This window comes from Coturnix japonica, chromosome 1 (assembly GCF_054131305.1).
Source record: "Coturnix japonica strain WE chromosome 1, WE-NBRP24, whole genome shotgun sequence".
NCBI classification, from domain to species: domain Eukaryota; kingdom Metazoa; phylum Chordata; class Aves; order Galliformes; family Phasianidae; genus Coturnix; species Coturnix japonica.
Genome location: NC_140663.1, coordinates 122,474,670 through 122,486,961, shown reverse-complemented (window position 1 = coordinate 122,486,961; position 12,292 = coordinate 122,474,670). Strand labels below are relative to the sequence as shown.

At 47.1% G+C, this 12,292-nt stretch overlaps 2 protein-coding genes across 2 annotated transcripts; one reads left to right on the top strand and one right to left on the bottom strand.

Annotated features, from left to right (window-relative positions):
• Positions 1-1,469: 1,469 nt before the first annotated feature.
• On the bottom strand, positions 1,470-2,556 carry LOC146762670 (uncharacterized). The gene has a single exon (XM_085536806.1). It carries the CDS (start codon positions 2,554-2,556, stop codon positions 1,474-1,476), a length of 1,083 nt encoding a protein of 360 aa, XP_085392932.1. The 3' UTR covers positions 1,470-1,473.
• Positions 2,557-4,576: 2,020 nt separating this feature from the next.
• LOC146762669 (endogenous retrovirus group K member 21 Gag polyprotein-like) lies at positions 4,577-5,422 on the top strand. The gene has a single exon (XM_085536817.1). The coding sequence runs from the start codon at positions 4,577-4,579 to the stop codon at positions 5,420-5,422; it is 846 nt and encodes a 281-aa protein (XP_085392943.1).
• The last annotated feature ends 6,870 nt before the right edge of the window (positions 5,423-12,292 follow it).

Sequence of the window (12,292 nt, the reverse complement as noted above, 5' to 3'; positions counted from 1 at the left end):
GCGGCTCAGCGATCACCTCCGCCAGTTCCTTCAGCACTCTCGGGTGAATCTCATCCGGACCCATGGACTTGTGGCAGTCCAGTTGGAGTAGTAATTCCCTGACCGCTTCTTCAAGAATCACAGGGGGTTCAGTCTGCTCCCCAGCTGAGACTACCAAGTCAGAGCGTGGGGAGCCCTGGGAACAACCAAGATGACTTTTAAAGACAGACGTAAAGAAGGCATTCAGAACCTCTACCTTTTCCTTATCCTCTGTGATCACATTCCCAGCCTCGTCCAGTAAATAATGGAGATTCCCCTTTGTCCTCCTCTTACAGTTGATGTACTTGTAAAAGAGTTTCTTGTTTGTTTTTACCTCAGCGGCCAGCTTAGATTCAAGCTGGGCTTTTGCCTCTCTGATTTTCCCTCTACACATCTTAACAGCCTCTTTGTAGTCAGTCTGAGTTGCTCTTCCCTCCTTCCACAAGCGGTAGATTCTCTTCTTCTCCTGCAACCTTAAGAACAGTTCCCTATTCATCCACGCCGGTCTTCTTCCCCGCCGGCTCATTTTGTGGCTCAGGGGGACCGCCTGATCCTGCACCCTTAAGACTTCCTTCTTGAAGAGCAACCAGCTCTCTTGGACCCCTTTGTTCGCTAAGACCGAATGCCAGGGGACTGCCCCTACTAGTCTCTTGAACAATTCAAAGTCCGCCCTCCGGAAGTCCAAGGTAGCAGTTTTACTATTCCCCCTCCAAGCTCCACCATGAATTGAGAAATTTATCATTTCATGGTCACTCTGTCCAAGGTAGCCCCCAACCTCCACATCTCCCACCAGACCTTCCCTGTTTGCAAACAGCAGGTCTAGCGGGGCATTTCCTCTCATGGGCTCTCTGACCAGCTGCATCAGGAAGGCATCCTCTATGCACTCCAGAAACCTCCTAGACTGCTTCTCCTGTGCCGTGCTATACTCCCAGCATATGTCAGGGAAGTTGAAGTCCCCAATGAGGACAAGGGCTGACGACCGTGCAGCTTGTGCCAGCTGCTTGTAGAATACCTCATCTGTCTCTTCATCCTGGTTTGGCGGTCTATAACAGACGCCCACCAGGATGTCTGCCTTGTCAGACCTTCCTCTGATCTTTACCCATAGGGATTCAGTGTTATCATCCCCAGTCACAATCTCGGTAGCATAAAAGCATTCCCTAACGTAGAGAGCCACACCACCACCCCTCCTTCCTTGCCTATCCTTCCTGAAGAGTTTGTAGCCATCCATTGCAGCGCTCCAGTCATGGGAGCAATCCCACCATGTTTCTGTTATGGCAATTAGGTCATAGTTTGCCTGCCGCACTATGGCTTTTAACTCTTCTTGCTTGTTGCCCATGCTGCGTACATTAGTGTAGACGCACCTCAGCTGAGCCCCTCGCCTTTCTCCTAGTCCCAATACCACTTCCCCAGGCCAATCTCTAGCAGGCCTGGCTTTATCCCCTTCCCCCTTCCTATCTAGTTTAAAGCTCTATCTACCAGTCCTGCCAGCTCCTGGGCAAGTATCCATTTCCCTTTTGGAGACAGGCAATTCCCATCAGCCGACCTCAGGCCAGGTGCCGAGTAGACTGCCCCATGATCAAAGAATCCAAAATTTTTGCATTTGCACCAGCCTCTCAGCCATGCATTTATAAGATGGCTTTTCCTGGTTGTCTCAGTGTTTGTCCCTGCCACAAAAGGAATACTGGCAAACACTACTTGTATGCCTGCTCCATCAACTAACTTCCCCAGCCTCCTAAAATCATGTTTTATAATCCTCAGGCTTCTATCAGCAATCCCATCGCTACCAGCCTGAACTATCAATAAAGGGTAATAGTCAGAGGGGCGGATAAGGCTGGGGAGTTTTCTAGAAATATCCCTGACCCGGGCCGCATGGAGGCAGCACACCTCCCTATGGGTAGGGTCAGGCCGACATATTGGACCCTCTGTTCCTCTCAGAAGAGAGTTGCCCACAACTATCACCCTCCTTTCTTTCTTGGAGGAGGCAGTCTTCAAACGTGGAGCCGACCGCCTCACCTTGGGCAAGCTTGGCGGCAGCACTACCACATCATCATCACTCACCTCTCCCTCTGGTTTCAGGGCTTCGTATCTGTTACAGAGAGGGACCAGGGGAACCGAGGAAGGTCGGGGTGGAGGTCGCCTGCGACACTGGGCTGAGACCCGCTGCCATTCCTCCTCTCTTCTCAAGCTGACTCTCCCTGCTTGACTATGGTGAGAGAGAGGGTCCATTACTCCCTCAGTCTGTGAAGTGCAATCTCTGCGCCTTTCTCGCAGAGAGTCACTCCACCAATCAATCTCCCGTTCGCATTCTCTGATTGTCCGCGGTCTAACTACCTCCTCTCTAAGCTCCACCACAAGGCTGAGCAGCTCATCTAGCTGCTCACCCCGCACACAAGTCGCATCCTTCCCATCCTCTCCTGGCAGCAGCAGGCTGAGGCACTCCTGGCAGCCAGAGACCTGAACCGCCACATCTTGGAACAGACCCTCTGTCTGGGTTGCAACAGTCTTTGCATGGGAAGCCCGTTTCCTGGTGAGGACCATGTTTGAAGCGTTAGCGTCAGGTCCTGTCAACAGAAGAGCAAGTTACCTGAGAAAAGACAAGAGCACTCACCCGTGCTCACACAAGACACAGCCTCCACTCCCACTGCTGCCTTATTGAGTGGGCAGCACAGGCAGCCCTCAAACACTGACTACCTCCAAACTAGGTGCTCAGAACAGCTTTCCACACCTTCTGTGTTGTGTGGGTGGGAACTAGTTCCCTGGTCTCTCTTTATCCACACAGCAAATGGGTCAAGGTTAATTACCAGTGATAAAGAGCTCCGCCCCTAGTGAGTCAGGAGCCCTCCCACAAGCTGCCAGCTGCTAGCCCAGGCACAGCACTGCTGCTGGCACCAAAAAACTCTAAAAAAAGAGCTTTTCTGGTCCCTTTTCTTCACTTCAGTTTCCTTCCCCAGTGCAGTTTTACCTGCCTGAAGCTGGTCTCTGAAGCAAAAAACGTGACTATTATATGTTAAGATTTGGTGAATGCTTATATGTGTAGCTCAATTAGAATCCCCTAAATATCATCCTGCATTTATTCCATGCTAGAATAGTTAGGTGATACGTGAGTTTCACACTGTAACAGGGCAAGGCTTTACCGAGCATGGGTGTGGGGATACAAGAAAAGCTGTTCAGAGCAGCAGCTGTGGAGCAAGATAAACAGCATGAGAACCAAGGACACCTCTGCAAGGAGAAGAAGAGTCTCACAGCTCTGATTGGATATGTGCCTGCATGGACAGTTGAAAAGTGTTTTGTAGAATGCTTTGTTGACATATAAGGTGTTTGGGAAAGTTGTAAGGGCGGATGGGAAAGTTAGAAAATAACAACTTGTGAAGGTATATAAGGGATGTGAGAACTTGTAATAAATGATTTGGATCGTTCACATCTGAGTCCGTGCCGAGTCGCTGCAAATGGCGCCCACAACGTGGAGCAAATCAACCCACGGCTGAGCGAGCCCGGTCCGGCAGCGTCGCCCGACTGAACTTCGGAGAGACTGTTTCGCGCGCACCCGCACCGTTCTGCAGGACAGAAGGTGAGCAGTCGGGAACTATGGGGAGCTCACTAACGAGGGAGCAACGAGTAAATCTCGAAGTATTGCGTTCAGTGTTACCGTATCAGGATAAGACTGTGTCTATTTCAGCATTAGCTACTCTTCTTAAATGGATAAGCAAAAATGTCCCTGAATTTCCAAAAACTGAGTTCTCTCTCGATGGAGAACTTTGGGACAAAATCGGCTCAAAACTCTACGAGGCTTCTCTCGCTAAAGACAGAACGGCTGCTAAGCTGTTGCCCGTTTGGAGCCGGATAATGGAAGGGATTAAGCAATCACGACGGGAAAGAATTTATTCCGACCATTCCCTGCCGCCCTCTGTCCCAACCCCGCCGCTGCCTCTCGCTGCGGGAAGCGGCCCGTGCCCGGATCCAACTTGCGGCTCCGACCCCTCCCCGATTCGGGGAGACGAGGGGCCGCGGCCGCCCCACCTCGCGCTCCCGACGTTCGCCGCGTTGCCGCCCTCTACGGCGCCCCCGCCCTTCGCTCCGCCTACGACGCTCGCCGCGCCTCCGCCCTCCGCCCCCCCCCACGTCGTGCGCTGCAGCGTCTGTGCAGCCGGCGTGTAACGTGGTTAAAGACACAGACGGATCGAAACCAGGGGATCGTTGTGACCCAGGTCCAGTATATCCGGAATGCGAATCGGGCGCATTTCCTCCTGATGATAATTTGAAGGGAGCAGAAACGACAAATTTCCCTACAGCGTACTGTGGTGTCTTAGGGCAGTGCAGAAAAGAAGCAATATTAAGGGGTGATGCTGACACATTGTAAGCCTTTCCTGTGTTGTATCAGCCGAATCAGGTCCCCCGTTGGGAATCCCTGCCTTATGAGGCAGTGAAAGAGCTAAGGAAGTCAGTGAGAACATACGGAGTGCAGTCTACCTTTACATATAATCTTTTGGTTGCAATTGGTGATAGTTATGTTATGACCCCTCATGACTGGAAAAGTGTGTTACGAATGATCCTCTCTCCCATGCAATACACCGTGTTCATGACTGAATACCGGGATCAGGCTGCTGTCCAGGCCTTGAATAATTTGAACAATCTAAATCACATTGGCCTAGAGGAACTCATGGGGGAGGGGGTCCGGGCAACACCTCAGGCACAGGCACAGCTGGACAGGCAATGCCTGGAGCAAGTTAAGACTTTGGTGTTGCGTGCTGTCCGTCGGGTTCCTGATATTAATTCACCCGATGCTTCATTTACTTCAATTAGGCAAGAGGCTACTGAGCCTTACATTAAATTTCTTGACCGTTTACAAAATTCATTAGAGAGACAAGTAGAAAATGAAGCTGCCCGAAATGTCTTGCTTATGCAATTAGCAGTAGAAAACGCAAATGCAGACTGTCGAAAGGTTTTACAGTCCCTAAAGAATGCAGACCCATCAATTACTGACTTGATTAAAGCCTGTCAAGATGTAGGCACAGAAAGTCATAAAATGGCCCTGCTAGCAGATTCATTGGCAACCCAACTTGATGCAGGGACAGCTCAAAAAGTAAAGTGTTACAATTGTGGGGAACCAGGTCATGTCCAACGGGACTGTAAAAAGCCCAAGCGAGTAAATAAAAATGCTTCTGCTGTTCCAACTCAACCCTGTCCACGGTGCAGGAAGGGGCTACACTGGGCTAGAGACTGCCGATCCAAACTTCCTGTTGCTGCAAAGCCCTGCGATCTGCCGGGAAACGGCAAGAAGAGCGCGAGACCGCGCGCTATGACAGCAAATACGGTCCCGACTCAGCCAGATGCTGTCTGGCTAGCTCACTCAGACCAGCCACTGTTGGCAGCGCAGGAGTGGATTTGTCCACTGCCCAGTCAGTGATGCTGACTGATAGCACCGTGACTCTCATTCCAACAGGGGTAATGGGTCCCCTTGGGGACGGGCATAGCGCCCTCTTGTTAGGACGTTCTTCTGTTACAAGGATGGGACTTTTTGTTTTACCTGGAGTTATAGATGCTGACCATACCGGGGAAATTAAGATAATGGCATGGACACCTTCACCCCCCTGTTTTATTCCAAAAGGCCAAAAAATAGCACAATTAGTCCCTTTTCATTCTATGACCAAACCTGGTATTAGAGATCGAACCGGTGGATTTGGGAGCACAGATAAACCTGTTGTGCTATGGACCACACAACTGTCAAAAGACAAACCATCATTACCATGCTTAGTAAATGGCAGACAGTTATTAGGACTAGTGGATACTGGAGCTGATGTTACCATCATTAAGTCCAGTGATTGGCCCTCTGAGTGGCCACTAAGAGACCCTAATTCTGCTATTGTGGGGGTTGGGGGCCTACAGCAGCCAAAACAAAGTGCCCGAATTTTATCTTTTGAAGGGCCTGATGGTCGCATTGCTCACGCTGCTCCTTACATTTTACCAATTCCCTGTACTTTGTGGGGTCGTGATCTCTTAAGTCAGTGGGGTATGATTTTGCAGACAAATTTTCAGTGAGGGCCACTGATCGGCAGCAACCTATACCCTTAGCTTGGAAAACAGAACAACCTATTTGGGTAGATCAGTGGCCCTTAAAAAGAGAAAAGTTGCTGCACTTACATGAGTTAGTTCAAGAACAGCTAGCTTCTGGTCACATAGTGCCTACTACCAGCCCTTGGAATACTCCGGTTTTTGTTATCCTCAAGAAGAGTGGAAAATGGAGACTTTTACAGGACTTGCGTGCTGTCAAAACAGTAATTGAGCCTATGGGAGCGTTGCAGCCTGGCCTTCCTTCACCCTCAATGTTACCTTCGGATTGGCCTATAGCAGTCATTGATTTGAAAGACTGTTTTTTTACCATTCAGCTTCATCCAAAAGATGCACCACGATTTGCTTTCTCAGTGCCCTCCATCAACCTACAAAGCCCTGTTCTGTGGTATCATTGGACAGTGTTACCACAAGGAATGCTTAATAGTCCAACGATATGTCAATTGACTGTAGCAAATGCATTACAACCAGTAGGAAAGGCTAGACCTCATGTCCTTATTTATCATTACATGGATGATATTTTAATAGCAGCAGAACAAGAAGAGGGTCTAAAGGACACTTTACTGCTCGTCCGGGAGGCAGTCCAATCTATTGGCTTACAAATAGCAGAAGAAAAAGTGCAATTTAGTTCTCCATGGAAATATTTAGGATGGAAAATTGCATCTCACACAATCCAGCCACAAATCCTCAAAATAGTACCTCACGTACGGACATTAAACGATCTGCAAAAGTTATTAGGAACCATCAATTGGTTGCGGCCACTTTTGGGAATTACTACTCAAGAGCTGCATCCTTTATTCAAACTACAGAAAGGAGACCCAGATCTAACTTCTAAAAGACAATTAACACCAGAAGCACAACAATGCTTAGACTCTGTAATAACATCAGTGCAAAATCGATATAGCCATCGTATTTGTTTATCACTTTCAGTACATCTCATAAGAATATCCAACTTCTATCAGCCATATGACTTGTTATGTCAATGGGATACCTCAAGAAAGGATCCTCTCATTATTCTCGAATGGGTATTTTTACCTCATACATTTTCAAAAGTATTACATCACGAGTGGAAATGTTTGCTATGCTAATACAGCGAGGTCGACATCGTCTACAAATTCTACGAGCTCTTGACCCTGATTGCATATACGTACCTGCTACTAAAAAAGATTTAGATTGGATGCTTGCGCAGTCACTTCCTTTTCAGACTGTTATGGCAGACTATACCGGACAATTGTCCACCCATCCTCCCAAACATCAGTTACTACATAATTTGGCTGATATCCCCATTGCTACTAATACTTTACTTTCACATGTTCCAATACCTAATGCTGTTACTGTATTTACAGATGGCTCTGGCAAGACACACCAAGCAGTGGTTCTCTGGCGTGCGACTGCTACACAATGGCAGTCAGACGTACATGTTGTTGATGGATCACCTCAAGTTGTAGAACTCGCTGCAGTAGCTCGAGCTTTCCAAATTTTTTCAGACCAAAAGCTTAATATAATAACTGACTCTTTGTACGTTACAGGTATCATTCAGCGGATTGAAGGATCCTTTCTTAAGGAAGTTAATAATCCGGTTTTGTTTGTACAGCTCAAGCGAGTCTTGCATTATGTTTCTCACCGTACTCTTCCTTATTTTATTATGCACATTCGATCACATACTACATTGCCTGGTCCTTTAACTGAGGGCAACCGTAAGGCTAATCAAGCCACAGTCGCTTTTGCTACTCCTCAATTATTTGAGCAAGCACGACTCTCCCATCAATTTTTCCATCAGAACAGGAGAGCCTTACAAAAACAATTCCAACTGACAGTGGATCAAGCCCGTAACATTATTCTAACATGCCCAGACTGCCAGGCAATTGCCCCTTTGCCTCAAACTGGGACAAATCCACGTGGAACAGCCCCTCTTCAACTCTGGCAGACAGATGTCACTCACGTTCCTGAATTTGGCCTTTTAAAGTACGTACATGTAACGATAGATACTCATTCTTCTTACATATTAATTTTTTGAATCGTGATCATGCAAATACAACTTGTGTGGATCGTCATTTTGGGGCCTCCCCAGTGCTCAAGGAACGGCCAATGGTTAACATTCGAAATATGGCCACAGGGCTCTGGGAAGGTCCCTTACCATTGATAACCTGGGGTCGTGAATATGCTTGTGTTTCTACAAGGACTGGCCCTACATGGGTTCCGGCAAGATATGTTCAGCCTCATCTCAAGGCAGAAAATAACACCCAGCCTTAATAATGATTGTGATTATACGCCTTTTACTTCATTGATATTGCTTTGTAATTTGTTGTATTGCAAATAATAATTTTAGTAATGGTAAGACATAGTGGGTAACTCTTCCACATTACTGGTATAAATTTAAGAATTAGAATTATTAAGCATTATTTGGATTATTGTGTGTCTTTCCTATTTTGGCAGTAGATAGAATATAAGTTAAATAGGATTTGATGTTACCAATGCTGGAAATTATGGGAATAGCTCTTTTAGTGTACTAGTAATGTTCAGTTATGATTTTATTAGCCTATCAACTAGCCTCTTCTTAGTTTGTAAGAATAAGACCCTGGAAAAGAATCCTGGACAAACGGATGATTCTTAAACATAACAATTATTAACTCTTTTTCATCTCACTAATTGGGATTTTCAAAATATGACCATGCATCAATTGAAACAAAGGTGCTTGCTAAAAAAGCTAACCTCGGCAATTTATTCTGTTTTGCAAGCAGGTGTTCCACTTGGGCTCTGTACCATGCACTGGCCATGCTTATGCAGTGTACAAATGGAAAATACCATTCAGACCCTGAGTAGGAAAAGAGCAAGAGAGAATCCGTGGTGGATGAGAAAGGGAGAGTGCACCTTGAAGCAGGGGACGCCCTGCTGGCGCTGCCTATCACATCCACCACCAACATGATCCTTCTCTCTCCTTTTCTGCAGTTTTCTGCCTCTCCAGGGACAATAAGTAATAATGTGCTAGCTTAGGGGGTATTTGCTTCATGCTAATGGGATGGTCTAAAATGGATAACACGAAATTGAAGTCTTTTCTAACCCATTTCAGATTTACACAGAATTTGGTTTTCAGGGATTCTTTTCCAGGTTGTAGGAACTTAGGCCGCAGGCAAAATGCGTCTGATATTTTAGTGGATTTAACCATATATTTTGTCATTTGCCTTATCTCCTTTTTCATTTTCAGAATATTGTCAATAGAGGCCTTGATTGAGTTATAATGATTATGTTATTAATATAATTAGTGTTATTATTTTATAGTATGGTAGTAGCTTGTCAATAAACAAAAAAGGGGGAATTGTGGGGATACAAGAAAAGCTTTTCAGAGCAGCAGCTGTGGAGCAAGATAAACAGCATGAGAACCAAGGACACCTCTGCAAGGAGAAGAAGAGTCTCACAGCTCTGATTGGATATGTGCCTGCATGGACAGTTGAAAAGTGTTTTGTAGAATGCTTTGTTGACATATAAGGTGTTTGGGAAAGTTGTAAGGGCGGATGGGAAAGTTAGAAAATAACAACTTGTGAAGGTATATAAGGGATGTGAGAACTTGTAATAAATGATTTGGATCGTTCACATCTGAGTCCGTGCCGAGTCACTGCACATGGGGAGAGGGAGATGTTGTAGGCGTTAGCAGGGATTTGGTCTGTGATGTGGCAGAACCCCCCTGCTCCGTCCCCTGCTCTGGGATGTAAATTAGGTGCACACTTCACACGTATGATCAAGGGGCATAGACAAATTAAATAGAGTATTTAAGGTGCTAATTGTGCTGTAATAAACGCCTTTTCTTGCATCCCCAATTTGGTGTCTGTGTTGCAATGGTCCTAGCAAGGGGAGATCACTAGCCCCCGGCGTTATGTGCCTCAGACATGGGATTGTCTGCTGTAACACGTCCTCTTCCAGATATGGAGGCAGTTGGAGGATAATCACAAATTTCAAAATCACCCCAAAAAACCTGAGGTGAGAACTACTGACAAAATACCAACACCAACATGGAACTTGGAAGATAAATAAAAGCAAAAAGCCTCCTCAAGTGACCCAGGTCACTATACCCAAGCCACCTGAGGAAAAATAATTGGCAATTGCGCAGTTACTTCCATGACGGGGGATACCAGCCTCCCTGTAACTAGGGCCTCCAGATGGGACCAGATACCCTATGTTAAGATGACAATATTTTTGTCCCAAAAGTACATACTAAGGGTTATGGCACTGGTTGACACAGGCACGGAAACATACATTATTTATGGGGATCTGACTAAATTGAATGAGGACAGAGTGATGATCAGTGGCTTTGTGGGACAGAGTATTCCTATCACCCAAATGTCGGCCCGACCCTACCCACAGAGAGGTGTGCTCCCTCCCCGGGGCACAGGTCAGGGACATTGCTGGGAGACTTCCCAGTCTGATCTGCCTTTCTGACTACTATCCCCTGCTGATAGTTCAGGCTGGCAGTGAAGAAGTTAGTAAAAAAAGCCTTAAGGCTATCAAAGATGATTTCAGGGGACTGGGGCGGATAATTGAAGGAACAGGTGTGCAAGTGGTTATTGCATCTGTACCTTCTGTGGCAGGGAGGGATACTGAGTTGGGCCTAAAAACCCACCTCTTAAACAAATGGTTAAAGAGTTGGTGCAGACATAGGAGTCTTGTTTTTTTGATCATGGGGCAATTTATTCGGCTCCTCGCATGACAGCTGCAGATGGAAGCGGCCTGTCTCATAGGGGTAAGAGGGTTCTAGCTAAGGAACTGTCAGGACTTATTGACAGGTGTTTAAACTAGGTAGGATGGGAGAAGGGGACAAAACGAGGGCCACTGGGTCTGAGGTGGCAGTTCAAGAATTAAAGCAGAGCTCGCTGGGTGCAGACAATGGAGTTAAAAGGCAAGGAGAGTGGTGGGGAGATGCTGCCTCTCTCAAGTGCCTGTATACCAAGCATGGGGAATAAACAGGAAGAATTGGAGTTCTGCGTGCGGTCACGTGGCCATGATCTCATTGCGATCACAGAGACGTGGTGGGACAGCTCGCATGACTGAAATGTTGTCATGGAGGGCTATGTGCTTTTTAGGAAAGATCGGCTGGCAAGGTGGAGTGGTGGAGTTGCTCTTTATGTGAGAGAGCAGCTAGAATGTATTGAACTCCACCTGGGGGAGAGTGAAGTCGAAGTGCAGAAGTCGAGAGCTTGTGGGTGAGAATCAAGGGCCAGGCTGGCAAAGGGGACACTGTTGTGAGCGTGTACTACAGGCCCCCTGATCAGGAGGAGGAGGTTGATGAGGCCTTCCATAAGCAACTGGAAGTAGCGGCACGCTCCCAGGCACTGGTACTTATGGGGGATTTCAATTATCCAGATATTTGCTGGACGACCAACATAGCCAGGCATGCGCGGTCCAGACAATTCTTGAAGTGCATTGAAGATAACTTCCTGATGCAGGTGGTAGAGGAACCGATGCGGGGTGGGGCGTTGCTGGACCTTATTCTCACCAATAAGGAAGGACTTGTTAAGGAAGTAAAAGTTGGGGGCAGCTTGGGATGTAGTGACCATGAGATGGTGGAGTTCGAGATTCCGAGTGGAGGAAGCAAAGCAAAAAGTAGGATTGCTACCCTGGACTTTAGGAGAGCCAACTTTGATCTCCTTCGGGACCTACTTGGGGCTATCCCGTGGGCCAGGGTGCTAGAAGGCAAGGGGGCCTGTGAGAGCTGGTTAGCGTTTAAACGGCTCTTCTTCCAAGCTCAGTATCGGTGCGTCCCTGTGACTAAGAAATCGGGAAAAGGTGCAAGGAGACCTGCGTGGATGAGTAAGGAGCTCATGTGCAAGCTCCGCAGAAAGAAGAAAGTACATGATATGTGGAAAAAGGGTCTGACCACTTGGGAACAATATAAGAATGTAGTCAGGGACTGCAGAGATGCGACCAGGAAGGACAAAGCCCACCTGGAGTTGAATCTAGCTAAGGAGATAAAGAATAATAAAAAAGGCTTTTTTAAATACGTTAACAGCAAAAGACAATGTGTGCAGCTGCTAAAGCATGGGGGATGCCCATACAACTATCTGACATCACCCAAGCATGCTGAGACTGTGACGCTTGCTCAAATATGAGTTCGAGATCATTGCCTGAAACAACAGCCCATCTTGCTAGAGGGCACAATCCTCTATGGATTGCAGGATGGCAGGTTGATTGCACTGGGCCCCTCCCTTGGTCTGAG

What these genes read in the sequence shown, in the direction of transcription:
- LOC146762669 (XM_085536817.1), top strand. Translation starts at nt 4,577, where the DNA reads ATGCAATACACCGTGTTCATGACTGAATACCGGGATCAGGCTGCTGTC.
- LOC146762670 (XM_085536806.1), bottom strand. Translation starts at nt 2,556, where the DNA reads ATGGTCCTCACCAGGAAACGGGCTTCCCATGCAAAGACTGTTGCAACC.